The sequence below is a fragment of the Bos taurus genome, chromosome 16, assembly GCF_002263795.3.
Source record: "Bos taurus isolate L1 Dominette 01449 registration number 42190680 breed Hereford chromosome 16, ARS-UCD2.0, whole genome shotgun sequence".
Taxonomy (NCBI): domain Eukaryota; kingdom Metazoa; phylum Chordata; class Mammalia; order Artiodactyla; family Bovidae; genus Bos; species Bos taurus.
Window position 1 is genome coordinate 36,843,533 of NC_037343.1, and position 20,094 is coordinate 36,863,626.

Here is a 20,094-nt window from a genome sequence, read left to right on the forward strand (position 1 = left end):
TGATTTTCTTAACCCCAAACCAGAACAATTTTCATTCATCTTCTTGTAATTTTTTTCATTGTTTCTTACGTTAATTAAACAAATGAGAAGTTAAAATACAGCTTTGTCCTCTATTATTTGTTTGATCTGAGGATGTTAATTAACTTCTCTGACATGATAATGTCAGCCTGTTAGAGTTACTGTTAAGATTAAAATACTTCCTATAAAACATTTATCATATTTATTACAGAACCTATTTCAAACAGCATCCTACAACTTGGTCTTAATGCTGCAGTCTGAAGTTATCAGATGGCCAAAGAGCATTGTAATCCAAGAGTACTAAAAGGTTCCTTTTACACTAGAACCACTGAGATTATTTATGAGCTTGAAATATAAATAGGATATTTACCCTTCTTCATCTTACCTCTAATAGACCATCTTCTGGCAGATCCGTACAGTGAACAGCATTCTGGATCTTAGTTTTACCAAAGATTGCTCGGAGGGTTCCAGGGCGTAAATGTCGGGCAATTTCCTGTTAAAAACACATTCACATATAGATTAAAGTCAGTCATGTAGTGTTAATTAAAAGGAAAAAAAACCACCAGCTATATGAAACACCTGAATTATTCATTAATGAGATACATGTATATGTTACTGGTAATGATTTTTCCTAGAAACAACACGAATGCATGAAAACTGAGCAATGAACATTCTCAGTTGACTCACAAAACTTTCACCTGGCCCAATGTAACATCCACTGTAATCTATGTTGAAGGCAACAACAATTACATCTCTTCTTATCAGAAGATTACAGGAATCACATAAAATATGAACCCAGTTCATTATTGTGAGAGACTTGTATTTTATAAAGACAATAGAGATCCTAACGACTTAATTTAAAATGAAGTAGTCTGACAGCATTGATTTCAAAAGGTTTTTTTTAAAATGTAACAGTTGTATTAGTTTAGTGCTACCTCACACTTAGGGGAAAAAAGTTACAAATAACTCATACAATTGTGGGTAAAAGAAATGAGGTTAAAAAAACTGAAGACATGGGAATATCAGTGGTATACTTAATAGTCTTTGTTTTTCTAAGTTAAAGATTTTCTAAAATCCTATTTTAATTTTGAAATATATTGTACATGCAAAAAAGGCATTGACGCCACATGAATATTTAGAATAATGAAACAAATGCCTGTGTACACGCCATTGAGCAGAATTAAAATAATATTAAAATAACTTCCAAGGCCCCCTGTGCTGTCTCCATCCAGAGGTTACCATTATTACCTTGTTATTTTTTCAAGGCATTGTTTTTCATATTTGTTCATGTAAATATGTGTAGCTGTAACTCATTTTTGTTACCATATATATTCCAATGTATGACTGTTAAGCAGCTAAATTGTACCCGACTGTTTTACAACCCCATGGACTGTAGCCTGCCAGGCTCCTCTGTCCATGGGATTTTCCAGGCAAGAATACTGGAGTGGGTTGCCATTCCCTTCTCCAGGGAATCTTCCCAATCCAGCAACTAAACCCAAGTCTCCTGAATTTGCAGGTTGTTTCTTTACCTCTGAGCCACCAGGGAAGCCCCCAGTGTAGGACAGAACATAGTTTATCTATTTTCCTGATGACTGACATTCAGTTAATCTCTCTCTCTCCCACCTCTCTCTGTATCCTCCCACCTCTCTCTCTAGCTCACACATACACATACATGTATGCACACACAAACAATTCTGCTACAAGCCTTTTGGTACATGGTGCATATGTGCAGTTTTTCTGTAATCTTAGGGAATATACATACTCAGTTTCCCTAAGTACTGTCAAACTACTTTCTTAAATAGCTGAAACAATTTGCCCTCAATCATCACTGCATACAAGAGTTAAGGAGTTTTACTGCAAAGGGGAAAGAAATGGAGCAGTACTGGAGAGAGAGGTGGGATAAAGAGACGTTTTTTTTTTTTTTTTGACAGAGAGAGACAGGATGTGACTTTCACAGTTGGAGAAATAATAGTATGGTTTTATGGTGATAGGAACAACCCAACAAAGGGGAAAACTGATGAAGCAGAAGGGAGAAGAAAGAGTTGTTGGAGAGATGGAAGCAAGCGACTAAGTAGAGAAGTTGGCCTTATCTAAGAGCATGAAGCATTCATCCTAAACATCAAGACAGTACACGGGCCCAGTTATAGCTGTGGGTTTATGTGGTAGCTGGAACTTACGGAAGTTCTTTCTCTACTTTTAAGTTTTACTGAGGTATAACTTACATATGATAACATGCATTGGTTTACAGTGTACTGCCCCATGAATTCTGTCAAATGTATATACTCAGCAACTCTCATCTTAAACAGAATATAGAACATTTCTAAAGTTCCTTCTAGATACTTTTTTTTGACTCATTTTGACTATTTTCAAGTGAAAAAAGTCAGCAAGATTGTCACCAACTGAGAGGAAGGATGGGGAGGAAGTTTTGGGGATCTGAGGAGAGAAAAGAAAGCATGAGATAACATTTTAAGAGGGGAGAAAAGTGAATGAACTAGAAAAATGGATGTGACTCAGGCACTAAGGGCCCTCTTGAGGTCAGTGATCACAAAAGACAGATTATTCAGAACAGCTGTGTGTTCTCCAGTCATGGACACAGGCAAAGGTGAGGCAGAAAGTTGAACTTAATGAAGGCTGGGGTTTTATCAAAACAACACGAGAGAGGGGTGAGGGAGGCTCAGGGTGTATGTAAGAAAATGATGATAATGATGGACAAAATTTTTTTTAATTGAGGAAGAAAGTAAAGTGGGGGAGGACAAGGAAAAGGGTGAGACACAATGAAAAGGTAGATCAGTGCATCAGAGCTCCTAGTGGAATGGGATGATTTATGGAAAACTGTGTGTTAGAAGAAATGAGCCGGAAAGTTAAGAGACTGGATATTTGAAATTGGAATTACTGGGGGTGGGCAGAGATGGGGTTATAAAGATTTATAATGACAAATTTTAAGGTATAACCATGCTGAGGTCAGGTGGAAAGAAAGAAGGTTGAAAGAAAGGAGGACAACAGCTGGAGAGGCCAAGGTATGGAATGGACTGTGCTGTGCTGTGCTGTGCTGAGTCGCTCAGTCGTGTCTGACTCTTTGCCACCCCATGGACTGTAGCCCACCAGGCTCCTCTGTCCATGGGGATTCTCTAGGCAACAATACTGGAGTGGGCTGTCATGTCCTTCTCTAGGGGATCTTCCCAACCCAAGGATCAAACCCAGGTCTCCCGCATTACAGGTGGATTCTTTACTGTCTGTGTCACCAGGGAAGCCCTAAGGAATAGATTACCTGTATGAATATGCAAATCTCCAAGAATTATGACAGGCGTAGGGTATGGTGCTGGGATGCTGAGCAGCGTTCACAGCTGTGATTTCATCACTTCAGCACATTTTAAAGGCATGCATTTAATTACTTAAGTCATAGTTTCAAGGTTTCTATCAAATGTCAGTTACAAATGTTATCAAGTTGAAGAAAAACATTTGATCAACTAGGAGATAAGGATGACTTTATATTTTATTTCATATTCAATTATTTTCATTCTGTTCCTCATAATTGTCTGGGAATGAAGTACCTGATATTAAACACCTACTCTACTTATGTGGTGGTAAGCTGCCGTTCTGTGAAATACAATGTACTTTGGAAAATTACGAAAGGTGAATGAAAGGTGAATACTTCTTTTCTTTTCCTTACTGTTTCAGATTAGGGGAAAAACTTGGAAGTGACTCACTCTGAAATATCACTTTCACGTAGGTGTCTGCTACGTGCACAGCACTTGAACTCTGGAGAGACTGGTGTGTTGGAGGGATGTTGTACTGTGGTCAGAGAGTGCAGTTTCTTTGGTCTTCTTTTGAAAGGTTTGTCAGATTTTCTTTGTGTCCTAATGCAGAGTCCATTTTAGTGACGGTCTCATGGATAGTGGGGGCTCCCCAGGTGGTGCAGTGGTAAAGAACCCATCTGCCAAAGCAGGAGACAAGGGTTCAGTCTCTGGGTTGGGAGGATCCCCTGGAGTAGGAAATGGCACCGCACTCCAGTATCCTTGCCTGGAGAATCCTATGGACAGAGGAGCCTGGTAGGCTACAGTCCACAGGGTCACAGAGAGACGCATGTACACACACATGAGTAGTGGAAAAGAATATTGTCATAGGTTGCATTCTCTGAGATACCAACTCTGAGGTGGACATTTGCATGCAGGAAGTTTATTGGGGAGTAGCCTTAGGATCTATACTTGTGGGGAAGTGAGGAAAACAAGACTGGGCAGAGGGAGAAGTTGAAGTTCAATGCAGTAACAGCAGTTGCCCCAGGTAATCCTACAAGGAGCTCTGGAGCTTCAGAGTTGTCCTCAACTGACACAAACGGGTCAGACTTTTATTTCTCCAAACTGACAAGTCACTGGACAGAGGCCACTCCAAGGAAGGGGGCATGTCTTTGGACAGATGGCTTTTCTTCAGCAGACAGCAGTCTCTGGAGAGGGACTTACTGTATTACTGTCAGCTGCTAACACTCCCAGCAGCTGGGGACTGTGCATTTCAGTCCTGAAGGGCAGATGGGGATCTGAGCAGCCCTCCATGGCATCTACTAATTACAAACATACAAACATACACCCACACAGACAGGCACACATGCACATGTATATATAATGCATGTGTATATACAGCATGTATGACAAAACACATGTGGACTATTGAAATCTGATTACCATTCCTTTTAGGTAATTTTTTTCTCTTTTCTGGAAGGTTTTGAATTATCTCTTTATCTAGGCATTGGCCATTTACTGGTCATTCTCCTCCATACTCAATAGTCCAATCTAATTTGAAGACACATATTTTCAGTTTATTATTTCTTTTATTGTTTTCTCTCCTCCATTTTATTTCTTCCTTTTTTTTAACCAGCCATTTCCATGTAACAGATATTGAAACTGATGATTCTATCTTGCCTCTATCTTTTTATATTCTCCATCTAATTGTCTATTTGTGTTATATTCTGGGAGAATTCCTCCATTTGACCTGTCAGCTCAATAATCTGCTTTTAAACTGGGTCCACTGCAGAATTCTACTCATTTTCTAAGTATTTTTAACATTTCAAAAATTATATTTTAAGTTTTCTGTATCTGTAATGATTTTTATGGATCCAATATTCTTTTTCTGGGGATGACAACTACATTAAAGACTCTTGTTAGCTCCAGTAGTTTGCTTGCCTTAGGTGTTGATTACGTTTGTTGTATTTGGTGTCTTCTTTATGATATGAATTAACTGCAAATGGGTGGAACTCCTGACTCTTTATCTTTGGAATTCTCTATTTACCTGTCACAGAGGGCAGGGACATACCAACATATTATAAGGTATGCTCATTGCTTTTCTTAAGGAGGCAGGGTTTCTCATTTTTCCCGGGTGTCACTAGCTACCTACCCACCACATTACCTCTAGCTGCTGCTGCTAAGCTGCTAAGTCGCTTCAGTCGTGTCCGACTCTGTGCGACCCCATAGACGGCAGCCCACCAGGCCCTGCTGTCCCTGGGATTCTCCAGGCAAGAACACTGGAGTGGGTTGCCATTTCCTCCTCCAATGCCTTCTACCTCTAGCTAAAGCCCCATATTCATGGCCTTGGGCTGTGGCTAAAAGCATCAGCTGTCTTCCACTCAGCATAAGCAAGCAAAGGGGAAATGGCTGGTGGACTCTGCTGCTCTTCATGCAGCCTCCTCACCCATCACCCTACTAATGAATGGCTCAAGGCCCCTCCTGGGCATCGTGTCCACATCATCTGATATACAGTCAGATGCCCTGCCCCTTCTGAGTAGGCCTCTCCTGCGTGCTTTAGAGTAGGCTTCTCCTTAACAGTCCAATCCTACCCGCTTTTGTCTTTCGAAGTTGATGGCCTGCTAAAGTTAAGCACTCTCTTGTTTTCCAGCTTGGCTGGAGATTTCCTCTTTTAAATAAAACAAGGTAAAATACATCTCCCATAGTTTCTGAGGATTGGAAAGGGAGGGAAAGATGGGTATATATTTGTTATCTGCCACACTGATGAAAAACTCATCTTACTGACATTTCCATTTCTCCAAACCTAGTAAGTTACCTTTAATTCACACTAGCTACTATCATTTTATGTGTAAAACACAGACATTAGTATGCTACTCACTTGCTATGACCTAATGTCTCAGCTTGTTAGTGTGTCATTCATATTCCTCCACATTCTGCCTAAATCTATCCTTTAGGCCTCACACACACCTTCCCTGAAACCTAAAATCCCAACAACATAATTTCCTCTATAAAACTAACTTGAATTCCTCCCAGAGTAATCTTTCCATTCCCACTGCTCGTACAGGAATCTATGTTCCTACTGTATATCCCTGACTTGCGATCATAGTTTTTCTGTGTGCCTATTTCAGTAAGTTTCCATTAGACTCCCCTTTGACACAACATAAGACTTGCTTAGTATTCTAGGCCTTATTTATGAAAGGTGGAATTTGAACATTAGTCGCACAGTTGTGTCGGACTCTGTGATCACACGGACTGTAACTTGCCTGGCTCCTCTGTCCATAGAATTCTCCAGGCAAGCCTACTGGAGTGGGTTGCCATTTCCTTCTCCAGAGGATCTTCCTGACCCAGGGATCAAACTGGGGTCTCCTGCATTGCAGGCAGATTCTTCAACAACTGAGCCACTAGGGATGAACACACAGCAAGTGTTTGCTAAATATTTCTGACTGACATAAAATGCCAGCACTGCTATTCAAAAAGCCAGTAAGCAGCAGAATGAAGGATAAGGACTGTGGAGAAAGGCTCTCTGGATTTGAAATTTGCTTCTGTCACTTACGAGTGGTGTGGCCATGCCATGTGGCTTAACCTTTCTGCCTATTGTAATGTTCTCCTTTGTAAAATATCAATTAAAAACAGGACGTAACTACAATGTTGTTGTGATAATTAGAGTAAGTAGAAGTATTTTAGAGCAGTTAACGGAGAAGGCGATGGCACCCCACTCCAGTAGTCTTGCCTGGAAAATCCCATGGATGGAGGAGCCTGGTAGGCTGCAGTCCATGGGGTCACTAGGAGTCGGACACGACTGAGCGACTTCACTTTCATGCATTGGAGAAGGAAATGGCAACCCACTCCAGTGTTCTTGCCTGGAGAATCCCAGGGACGGGGGAGCCTGGTGGGCTGCCGTCTATGGGGTCGCACAGAGTCGGACACGACTGAAGTGACTTAGCAGCAGAGCAGTTAAAAACTCTGCCTGCAGTGTGGGAGACTCTGTTTGATCCCTCGGTTGGGACAATCCCCAAGGGAAGGGAATGGCAACCCACTCCAGTATTCTTGCCTGGAGAATCCCATGGATGGAGGAGCCTGGTAGGTTACAGTCCATGCGGTTCATATCTGTTGTTCAAATTTAGACTTTCATTTTGGATCAGTTTTTTTTTTTTAAAGGTAATACATTTATGTTAGATTTGACCATTGTAAAATATCAAATATGCCCTATAAGAGTAAAAAATATTGAAATGTTTAAAGTGAAAGCCTAGAAAACTCCTCCATTGATCATTTCCCCCCTAATTTCCTGAGAGACATTCCCTAATCATTCCCAATAGATCCATGTTCCTCACGCTCCTGTATTGTATGGTGAAAACCCTCCTACCATGCAGTTCCACTCCCATAATGAAGCAGAGAGGAGTACCAGGTAAATAAAAGCAACAGAAGTATCCACATGCAATTTATATTTAACAGGTAAATTTTAAGTTATCACAATATTATAAGTGAGGGATTATGCTGAGAAAGTAAGACTCTTTAAAGAGGACTGTTTATTTGCACTTAGAAGTCTTTCAAACTGTACTGAATTTCTGGCATATTCATCCCCCACCACAACCTTGCCTTCTCAGCTCCATCAAGTCAAATGCTTGAACAGCTCATTTTAAGTACTAAAAATTCTATTCAGGTAACCCTGTGAGTGGGAGGAAGAAATGTGGTTTAAAGAATGACCTTTAAATCAAAGACATGGGGGAAAAAATGTACTAAGTAGAATGGTAATACAATACTGAAAACAAAGAAGAGGAGGTTTACATAATTATTCTATTACTGCGTGGATTATAAAGAATATTATTGTCTATTCAATAATAGGTCTATCAGACTGACAAAGTATGTGTGGACAAAGAAAACAAACTGCTTCCCTAGAAAGCTAATCTATTTCAGTTCTCCCTGATACAGAAGAGATACACAAGAATGAAAATCACCTTCCACTTAAAAAATGAATTAAATCTGGAAGAGATTTGTAAAATTCACTGATTATGGAAGTTTTAAGAACAACAACTTTGTGACCAACTCTAGAATACAGTTTGGAGAAGGAAATTGCAACCCACTTCATATTCTTGCCTAGAGAATCTTGTGGACAGCGGAGCCTGGTGGGCTGCCATTTATGGGGTTGCACAGAGTCAGACATGACTGAAGCGACTTAGCAGCAGCAGCAGCAGCTAGAATACAGTCATAAAATGAGTGACATATGGTGCATAATCACAGCTAGTCATTAGCCTAATTAGGGGAAAATTTTAAGTAAAAGGAAAAAAATTCTTGGCTTAATCTCTTGGATAACCTTAATCTATAGGTTATCCTTAATCTATAGGATAACCATGTTAGTAGTGCTATAGATAAGAGGATAAATCTTAACAGAGGAACTAGCATGGCTCCAATCTTAGCAATCCTAAAAGAGTTGTGAAACAAAAGAAATGTTACAACCACTGCCATCATTTATAGACAACAAGGGTAACAGAATTTAATATCAAAGGCCAATGAAACAACCACTATAATTAAAACAGCAAACACTCAAGTTTCTAGCCATTACTGGTGCTCTTCGGCAGAGTCCTATAATATTAAAAAGTACATGCTAAGCCCTCTTCTTGACTCCTCTGATACTCCAAATATATCTTACCAAACCTTAACCACCAAACATTTTTCCCATTTCCATGCAACTTTGTATTAACTAATGCAGTTACAGTTTCACATTCCTGGGAGATGACCAATACCAGGCTAATTCACAACTAAACAAGTTATTGAAACACCAAAAGGAATCAGAAATAGGAAAGGAAATCAGAGAAGAGATCCAAAAGCTACTTTCTATAAGTCTAAGGATCCTTCTAGAAAAAATAATTGCAAAACTAAACACATCTACTTATATATTAGTCTCATTGAATGAGCCATTGGAGAATTTACAGTAAATACTCTCATTAGCTCTAGAGACCACATGAATTATTTATATAAGAGGAATCATTACCTCTGACAAGCTTCACAGCTCCCTTTTAATTAAATAGAAATTAGCTATAATGTAAATTTATAGAACCTGAAGAGGGTCATCATTAAGTGTAATTTCAGGTGAACCATTTAGACAATTCAATCCTATCTTCTCCACAGGCTCCAAAAGACCACAGGTCACAGTAGTCACTGCCTCCAACTGAGCTTTTGCTACTGCAGCCAATAGTAGGCACTGGCTGACATAAGGTCTCATTTGACACAGGTATTTTTTTATATGTAAAATGATTTGGTTCTCCTGGTTCTCCTTTTTTAAAATTGTTGGACAAATCTTTTTGTTTGCTTTTATGTGACTTGCTTTGTATTTCAGCAAAACGCACAAGGACTTGTTTGTACGTAAAGTCTGAGAACATAAACATTAATATAGAGGAAACAAACTCCTTTTCAGTAAATATTTTTCTATTTCTTTTCTGTTTTTCCCAAAAATTACATTATAGGAGATTTAACCTTTGAAGTACAGGCTTTACCTGGCAAACACTATGGATCTGATTCCAGACCACTGCAACAAAGTGAGTACTGCAATAAAGTGAGTCACACAAGTTTTTTGGTTTCCCGGTGCATATGTTATGTTTGCAATACACTTTAGTCTATTAAGTGTGCAATAGCATTATATCTTGGAGAAGGCAATGGCACCCCACTCCAGTACTCTCGCCTGGAAAATCCCATGGACGGAGGAGCCTGGTGGACTGCAGTCCATGGGGTCGCACAGAGTCAGGCATGACCAAGTGACTTCACTTTGACTTTTCCTTTCATACATTGGAGAAGGAAATGGCAGCCCACTCCAGTGTTCTTGCCTGGAGAATCCCAGGGACGGGGGAGCCTGGTGGGCTGTCGTCTATGGGGTCGCACAGAGTCGGACACGACTGAAGCGACTTAACAGCAGCAGCAGCAGCAGCAGCAGCATTATATCTTAAAAAATGAACATACCTTAATTAAAAAATAACCTATTGCTAAAAAATGCTTGGCTTTCCCAGGTAGCACTAGTGGTAAAGAAGCCACCTGCCAGTGCAGGAGACGTGAGACACGGGTCTTATCCCTGGATTGGGAAGTTACCCTGGAGGAGGGCATGGCAACCCACTCGGGTATTCTTGTCTGAAGAATCCGCATGGACAGAGGAGCCTGGAGGGCTACAGTCCATAGGGTCACAAAGAATTGGACACAACAGAACCAACTTAGTTATTATTAGTTAAAAAATGCTAACCACCATCTGAGCCTTCAGTAATAGCAGCATCGAAGATCACTGGTCACAGATCACTACGACAAATATAAACAATAATGAAAAAGTACAAAATATTGTGAGATCTGCCAAAATATGACACAGACATGAAGTGAGCGAGCACTATTGGAAAAATAGTGTTGACAGACTTGCTTGTGGCAGGGTTGCTACAAACCTTCCGTTTGTTAAAAACAAACACACAAACAAAAGACCCCATGGTATTAGTGAAGCCTGATCAAGTGGAACAATAAAACAAAGTAAGCCTGTATAGACACATCACTACCGAGACACTTGAGGGGCATTCTCAATCTCTCCCCCATGGAAAAAAAATGTTGTGCACAGTCTACTACACCCTGATAAAATAACTGCTGCTCAAACTTCTTTCCTAAAGAGACCTGCAGCTCAATAAAGTAATGGAGCTACATAAATAAAGTAATGAAGGAATAAAGTAATGAAATAGCTAAGACCCATTCTGGCATCTCTGACAACTGAGTCACTGCCACATTCTGCCATTACAAATGATGAAATGTGGCCCTTAGCAGTCTACTTTCTATCTTCACTCTGCCACCATATTCTCATTGATTTCTAGACTATTGATTTCTTCCTGGTTCATCCACTGCTCTTGATAAATATATTCGCCACAAAATAGTCAGAGTGGGCTCTATAAAACATAAGTCAAGTTATACCATTTTCCTGCCTCACATCCTCTGATGCTTTTCTTAAGAGAACAATCCACAAATTTGAACATAAGCTATACAGTCCTGCATGATCGAATATCTGCTTACCTCTCTACCCTCACCTGAAATAGTCTCGTCACATCAACCTCTTCCAATTTTTCAAAGCCACCAAGCTCTTCCCTACTTCAAGCATGAAAACACATACTATTCCCTTTGCATATTCTGGCTCATAAATTCTTCTCCCTTTTCTTATGTTCTTTACAAATAGTTCAGAAAAAGCAATGTAAATCAGCCGTGGTGGATTCTACAGAGTGGCTCTTTCAACTCCTCATTCTATCCCCCTTCTAGGTGAAAGTCAGAAATGTAAAAACTACCTTCATGGTGCAAGTTATGTCATGCTAGTGAGATCTAGAAGGCAAAACTGAGCAGAGCCCATCTTCCACTGATAATGTCACTGGCAGACAAAGCCGGTGGTGGAAGAAATGCATGTTTGGAGGCATTTGTGGTGGCCAGACTCACTGTCTGAGTGACCAGATTCCTAGAAATGAGAGTCAGTGATGGTGGCAGCAGTGGAGGCAGCAGCAGCAGCCACTTCTGCTTCTAGATGCAGGAATGCCCTTACACTCAACAACTCCAATGGCAGCTCCTGATATCAGGTTATGCAGCCCTTCTAATGCTTGTTAATGTCTACTTTTTCCCTGTATCAAATCCCTTTTTAAAGAATACCTTGGCTGGTCTGTTTCCTGCTCTGAACTTTCAATGATACTTTGATGTTCCACCTCTCTTCCTCATCTCTACACAAAAGGACAATCTCTGCTGCTACTTAGTAAGTAGGGCTTCCCAGGTGGCTCAGTGGTAAAGAGTCACCTGGCAATTCAGGAGACACAGGTTCAATCCCTGGGTCAGGAAGATCTCCTGGAGAAGGAAATGGCAACCCTCTCCAGTATTCTTGTCAGAAACCCCATGGACAGAGGAGTCTGGTGGGCTACAGTCCATGGGGGTGCAAAAGTCCAACAAGACTTAGCGACCAAACCACTTAGTAAGTACATTCTTGCCATCTGGCTTTCACCACCACTCTCTTGAAATTACTCTCTCAAAAGTCACCTGAAATAATCAGTATTCTTGCTGAAATCTCTTATATAGCAGCACAGTGAGAAAAGTGCTAGTATGGGTACAGTTGAGTTTATAAAGTAGGACAGAGAGTTTATTCAAGGCTTAGGTTCAGCAATGATGCTGCTGCTGCTGCTGCTAAGTCATATCAGTCGTGTCTGACTCTGTGTGATCTCATAGATGGCAGCCCACCAGGCTCCCCCATCCCTGGGATTCTCCAGGCAAGAACACTGGAGTGGGTTGCCATTTCCTTCTCCAATGCATGAAAGTGAAAAATGAAAGTGAAGTCACTCAGTCGTGTCCGACTCTTAGCGACCCCATGGACTGCAGCCCACCAGGCTCCTCCGTCCATGGGATTTTCCAGGCAAGAGTACTGGAGTGGGTTGCCAGTGCCTTCTCCACCAGCGCTAGGTTGAATTAAATGAGATAATGCCCATAAAATGTCTAATACTGTCTGACCAAATCGTAGGCACACAGAAGTAGATAAACTCATCTTCATATTAAAGTTATAACTAACCATGCAGCACTCACATAGTCTTTTCATTTTAAAAAGCAAGTAGTATTTTATATGAATCTCACAACCTCCTACTGTATTGACAATGCAAATAGTTTTCACCTTTTGTAGATATGGATAATTTGGTTTAATGGACCATCTTAGACTTTCCATCCAGCACTAAAGAAAGAGTGTATTCAAAGATCCAACCACTTTGGGAAAACTCTTATCAAAATTTTAATTTCCTAACTGCCCCAGGTCCACTATAATTCCCTTTAAAGTCACTTTGAGCAGCTAAGATTCCATACTGAGGTTAGCACTTAAAAATCATCTAAATGCCTCCCGCAGTTACCAAAAGCAGCACAGTCTAATAGATATAATAGCATGAGCCACATTAAAAAGTAAAACAAGAGAAGTTAATTTTAATAATAAAGAAAGCTGAGAGCTGAAAAATTGATGCTTTTGAACTGTAGTGTTGGAGAAGACTCTTGAGAGTCCCTTGGACTGCAAGGAGATCCAACCAGTCCATCCTAAAGGAAATCAGTCCTGAATATTCATTGGAAGGACTGATGCTGAAGCTGAAACTCCAATACTTTGGGCACCTGATGCGAAGAACTGACTCATTGGAAAAGACCCTGATGCTGGGAAAGATTAAAGGCGGGAGGAGAAGGGGACGATAGAGGATGAGATGGTTGGATGGCATCACCGACTCAATGGACATGAGTTTGAGTAAACTCTGGGAGTTAGTGATAGACAGGGAGGCCTGGTGTGCTGCAGTCCATGGGCTTGAAAAGAGTTGGACATGAATGAGTGACTGAACTGAACTGAATACAATTTATTTAACCCTATATATCTAAAATATAATTCCAGTGAATAATTAATATAAAAATTATGAATGAGCTATTTTACATTATTATTTCATACTAAATATTCAAAGTCCTTGGTGTACCTCATATGTACAACACATCTCAATTTGAACCAGTCATCCTTTAAGTGCTTGAGTGCTACAAGGGCACAGTGGCCACCATGTGGATAACGTAGACCTAGAGACTGGTAGCTCTCTTCTTTCACCCAGTGTACTTCTTGGCAACATTCTACTTAAAAGCTGAGCCCAAAATGCTAATATCTATAGTATCAAGGAGACTTTCAGTTGAGTTCAGTTCAGTCACTCAGTCGTGGCCGACTCTTTTCGACCCCATGAATCGCAGCATGCCAGGCCTCCCTGTCCATCATCAACTCCCGGAGTTCACTCAGACTCACACGCATCTAGTCAGTGATGCCATCCAGCCATCTCATCCTCTGTCGTCCCCTTCTCCTCCTGCCCCCAATCCCTCCCAGCATCAGAGTCTATTCCAATGAGTCCACTCTTCACATGAGGTGGCCAAAGTACTGGAGTTTCAGCTTTAGCATCAATCCTTCCAAAGAAATCCCAGGGCTGAAATCCTTCAGAATGGACTGGTTGGATCTCCTTGCAGTCCAAGGGACTCTCAAGAGTCTTCTCCAACACCACAGTTCAAAAGCATCAATGCTTCGGCGCTCAGCCTTCTTCACAGTCCAACTCTCACATCCATACATGACCACAGGAAAAACCATAGCCTTGACTAGACAGACCTTTGTTGGCAAAGTAATGTCTCTGCTTTTGAATATGCTATCTAGGTTGGTCATAACTTTTCTTCCCAGGAGTAAGCATCTTTTAATTTCATGGCTGCAGTCACCATCTGCAGTGATTTTGGAGCCCAAAAAAATAAAGTCTGACACTGTTTCCACTGTTTCCCCATCTATTTCCCAAGAAGTGATGGGACCAGATGCCACTGGACCAAAACCTCTAGGGCAATCTAGCCATGCTTCTCATATTTCCATCCTAGGCTATAATCTTATCTTATCTCATCTTATCTATTTATCTATCTATCATGTTTGTTGCCCACTTTTCTTCTACAAGTGACATTACAAATGTACACCATTATCCTCATGCCCCTATCCTTAGCTACATCTGTTCTCTCAGCAGACAACTTTGTTTCCTGCTTCACAGAGAAAATTGAGACTATCCAGAATCATCTCCTTAAATTTCCTCTACCCAGTTACTTATATTTGTATACTCTCCTTTATTATTTACTGTAAAAGGAAGAAGAAGTATGTCTTTTCCTTTTACTAATTAACCCTCCCATCTCTTGGCCACTCTAAGTTAGGAAATTTGTTTCATTATAATTCTATTTCTCTTGTATTTAATATTTTCAATATTTCTCTTTCCTGCATCCTACAGAAAAGCTCAAGTCTCTCCCATCACACACACACAAATACACAACTTTAATTACTCTCCCATCTCTTCCCTTCCTTTTTAATAAGTCTTAATAATTTCTGGAAGAAAAGCTATGACCAAATTAGACATCATATTAAAAAGCAGACACATTACTTTGCCAACAAAAGTCCATCTAGTCCAAGCTATGATTTTTCCAGTACTCATGTATGGATGTGCGAGTCAGACTATAAAGAAAGCTGAGTGCCGAAGAAATGACGCTTTAGAACTGTGGTGTTGGAGAAGACTCTTGAGAGTCCCTTTGACTGCATGGAGATCCAACCAGTCCACCCTAAAGGAAATCAGTCCTGAATATTCATTGGAAGGACTGATGCTGAAGCTGAAACTCCAATACTTTGGGCACCTGATGCGAAGACCTGACTCAGTTGAAAAGACCCTGATGCTGGGAAAGATTGAGGGCAGGAGGAGAAGGGGACAACAGAGGATGAGATGGTTGGATGGCATCACTGACTCAATGCACATGAGTTTGGGCAAGCTCTAGAAGTTGGTGATGGACAGGGAAGCCTGGCATGCTGCAGTCCACGGGGTTGCAAAGAGTCGGACACGACTGAGCAACTAAACTGAACTGAATAATCTCTATTCCCTTTATACTCTTTGCTTTGGCAAAGGACACCAATTTTTTTCTAATTGGTCACAGAATCTCTCCATATGTGACTTCTCTCCATTCCTTATTCCTGAAGCTCTACCTTTACTTAGTCCACGTGACAGCCAGTCCAGGTTCTCCTTATGACTCCTCAGCCCTCTTTGTTTACACATTCCTCCTGTCCAGAGTTCCTCTTTGTTCTCTTATCTGTTGGCTCTCCCTGGGCGATCTCATTCATTACTAATCATGTCTCTTCAGAGGACTCTTTAATCCCTAAATTTAGCCCAGTCCTCTTTACTAAATTCCAAACTGGAATATACAACTGCCTAAGCAACATCACTTGGTTATCCACAGGACTCATGTTCAATTTGTCCAAAGCTAATCTCAGTATCTCCTCCCATCCCAAATCCTCCTCCTCCTCAATTCCCTCTCTTCATGAACAGCACTACCACTCAACCAAGGTTCTAGAACAAAACTTGGGAGTCATCCTCAGACTCTTCTCTCTGTTCCTCTTGGGTCCCATATCCAACCCAGTCAATGACACAGATTCATTTCTTTAACAAAGCATCCTTTCCTTAACGTTTGCAGTTAACCCCAATTGTCATAGTTCACCCTCTCATCTTGTTTAGAACACTGGGTCTCCTAATAAGCCAGCGTGCCTCTACCATCAAAAATGTATTCCATTTATTTGTTCACACATCTGTTTTACTTTTGTAATCTGTAAACTCTGTAAGGACAAGGACTATGACCTTCCTATATCCAACACATAGGAAATGTTCATAAAAGAATCATTAAGTAACAGTCATTATAATTTAATGTAAGAGAGAATACATAAATGAAATGACTAACATGACCAAATTTATACACTTCATTAACCTGGTTAATGACAGACAGTGAAACTATGCCTCTAGGTTATCAGTATTCCAGCCCACTTTGGCTAAATTACCCTCTTCAGAAGTGCCTGTTTTAAGGAACACTGAAGCAAATCCTTTTGGAATCCAAGTAATCATCACTTAATTTATCTATTTTGTGAACCGACAGTTTTGTATATCAGATTTTCTCAAACTAGGGCACATGTGTCTGAGAATGGAGTCCAAAAACTCTAAGTACTGATCCCCAAAGCTCTCAAAATACTTGCTCTGTGACTTTGATTGAAGAGAATATCCCCGTTTTATCACAGATATGAGACATCTTGCAGTGGATCCAAATGAGATGGGAGCAATCCACCAAAGGAGCATTGCATTTATAAGTGCAAGATCATAAGTGACTTCTCCAGTGGGGATATAAAGACATGCCTAATTCCCTGAAGAAATACTGAATCTTAGGGTGAATATACACAGTGTAGAAAAGACCAATTCACTCTAAACATTAGAGTTCTTACTACAGTAGATGATCTTTCATCTTATTTGCTTAAATTCTCTTACCTATTTTTAAAATATATACTCCTCTATTGCTCTATAATGCAATAATTCACATTTTAAAATATGATCTTGAGGCAAGATTCTCATTTAAAACAGAAAGAATAAACTCTGTTTACCACAATTGCAAAATCAACATTATTATTTTTTGGTTATATTTTTAAAAACCACTAATTTGTATACAGAATATACTGAATTATTGTATTAATGGGAATATTTCCTAAATAAGAATACCCTTTTACCTAAATAATTCAGATTTAAATTCTTGCCCTCTAAGGTATCTTGTTTTCCCTCCCCAAGGCTTTTATTATTAAAAAATACTTTTTTTTTTCTCATCTTCAGTCTTTAACTATAATAGCTTTTTAAAAAATAAATTTTTTTCTTTAGGCATTACATTCTAAAAGGTAATTTTATCCTCCCCCCAAATTCATTTTCTCTTCCTAGGATTTTTGTAAACATTACCTTGAAATACATAATTTACTTCTCTCTTTTTTAAATTTCCTCATTCTCTTCTCTTTTCTCTGCCAAAGCAATGTTCAGAATGTATTATAGAAATTTTATTTTCTCTTATACTGCTGGAATAAAGCAATCTTTTTTTTAACCTTGAACTTTAGTCTATGTAGTTAAGTATTTTAGAAAACCACAGAAAAAAATAATTTCTATCATTGTATAGTAATTGGAATAAATGTTAGTAATCTTCAACCTTGATCTTCTGCTGGCACCTCAAACACACATCCCAAAATAATTATCTTCCACTATTTCTCCAACCCCCACACCCTGCCTGATGCCAATGCACTTTCTCTTTGGTTTCTAGTGGCATCACTATTTTCCCAAAAGTTCATGCTAGATAATTCAGATCTATTTCTAACAATTTCATGTTATCCACAACCATTGGTCACTACCTAATTTGTTAATCTCATTTGTTAACCTGTCCCTTTATTTATTCAACAATTATTTATACCTGTAATATGTGAAGTACTGGAGCTAAAGTATGGAAATAGAGACGTCAAGGCTGTATATTGTCACCCTGCTTATTTAACTTATATGCAGAGTACATCATGAGAAACGCTGGGCTGGATGAAGCACAAGCTGGAATCAAGATTGCCGGGAGAAATATCAATAACCTCAGATATGCAGATGACACCACCCTTACGATAGAAAGAGAAGAAGACCTAAAGAGCCTCTTGAAGAAAGTGAAAGAGGAGAGTGAAAAAGTTGGCTTAAAACTCAACATTCAGAAAATTAAGATCATGGCATCTAGTCCCATCACTTCATGGCAAATAGATGGGGAAACAATGGAAATAGTGACAGATTTTATTTTGGGGGGACTCCAAAACCACTGCAGATGGTGACTGCAGACATGAAATTAAAAGACACTTGCTCCTGGGAAGAGACGTTATGACCAACCGAGATAGCATATTAAAAAGCAGAGACATTACTTTGCCAACAAAGGTCTGTCTAGTCAAGGCTATGGTTTTTCCTGTGGTCATGTATGGATGTGAGAGTTGGACTGTGAAGAAGGCTGAGCGCTGAAGAATTGATGCTTTTGAACTATGGTGTTGGAGAAGACTCTTGAGAGTCCCTTGGACTGCAAGGAGATCCAACCAGTCCATTCTTAAGGATATCAGCCCTGGGTGTTCTTTGGAGGGAATGATGCTAAAGCTGAAGCTCCAGTACTTTGGCCACCTCATGTGAAGACTTGACTCATTGGAAAAGACTCTGATGCTGGGAGGGATTGGGGGCAAGAAGAGAAGGGGACGACAGAGGATGAGATGGCTGGATGGCATCACTGACTCAATGGACGTGAGTCTCAGTGAACTCCGGGAGTTGGTGATGGACAGGGAGGCCTGGCATGCTGCGATTCATGGGGTCGCAAAGAGTCGGACTCGACTGAGCAACTGATTTGATCTGATCCGAATATATTTCTTACCTATTTCAAAGTTTTTATTGATGCCACATCCTATTTGGTGAGTGAATTCATTCAAATATCTAAAGGAGCATTTTATAACAAGTTCTCTTTGAGGAGTATATTAGAATAAAACAAGATTCAAGGACAAATGTTTGATGGGTACTTTATTGAGAGTTTTTGTTTTGTTTTGTTTGAATGTGTATGTTTTTATCTCAGGCAAGGATAAGTATTTCATCACACCTGTTTTAAAAAAAAATATTTCATACTAACACTATATAGACATGCTTCATACTATAGGGTTTTGGTAACTTGATTCTTCCAATAATTGCCATGCAACACACAACTGGAACTGGAAATGAATCCAGGCCCTGCCTGTGGATACGGCCCGAGCCTGCCTCATTATGGCTTTCCCTCCATTCAAGTGAATGTCCATGTTATTCTCCTTAATCTCCGCAAGTAGTGCACCTGGCTTGGCTAAGAGGAAAAGCACACCCTCTCTGTACTTGCCCGGGGACACAGAATAACCACATTCCAGAGATTTTCCAGGGACTTTAACCTTGATCTTTGTGCCACTCAATATTACCAAATATTGATTTAATAAAGAAAATGTATAGAGATTGCTTCAAGGAAATTCCTTTTAAAGCTCTGTCTCTGCACTGCACTACCTCTTGTTTAGGACTAGAGATCATGCTGATTTCTCATACAATTGTTGCCCACTGGTTGATACCACCAGCTTCTTAATAAGAATAGCCTATGAAACCTGCTGCCATTGAAGACATTGAGTGCTAGATCACATAGGGCCTTCTTCCAGGATCCATGAAAGAATTTCTTCTTAGGCATCAGGAAAAGTTAGGATTTTGAGAAAACAAGTTTGTTTATGCCATGGACACTGCTAGTCATACAGCTTGATAGTGCAGAAGTCTAAAACAGCATGTACATTGTGGCCTTTGTGTAAAAGTACAGGATTTCACGGTGTGCGTTCTACCACGCGTGAGAAAATGGCATGTTTTCTCATCTCCTCACTCATTTTAATTTGTCTTACCATCTTGCATAGTGTTGTTTCTAATCTACCTTAAATAATAACTGGAAAAAAGGAAAT

At 40.0% G+C, this 20,094-nt stretch overlaps 1 protein-coding gene across 8 annotated transcripts in view; it reads right to left on the reverse strand.

Moving 5' to 3' along the window:
* NME7 (NME/NM23 family member 7) overlaps positions 1-20,094 on the reverse strand; it is a 245,919-nt gene that overhangs the window by 59,529 nt on the left and 166,296 nt on the right. For all 8 annotated transcript variants that reach the window (XM_059875437.1, NM_001015656.1, XM_015475077.3 and 5 more), the window contains 1 exon segment: positions 404-511. In XM_059875437.1, the coding sequence (XP_059731420.1) occupies positions 404-511 (108 nt within the window).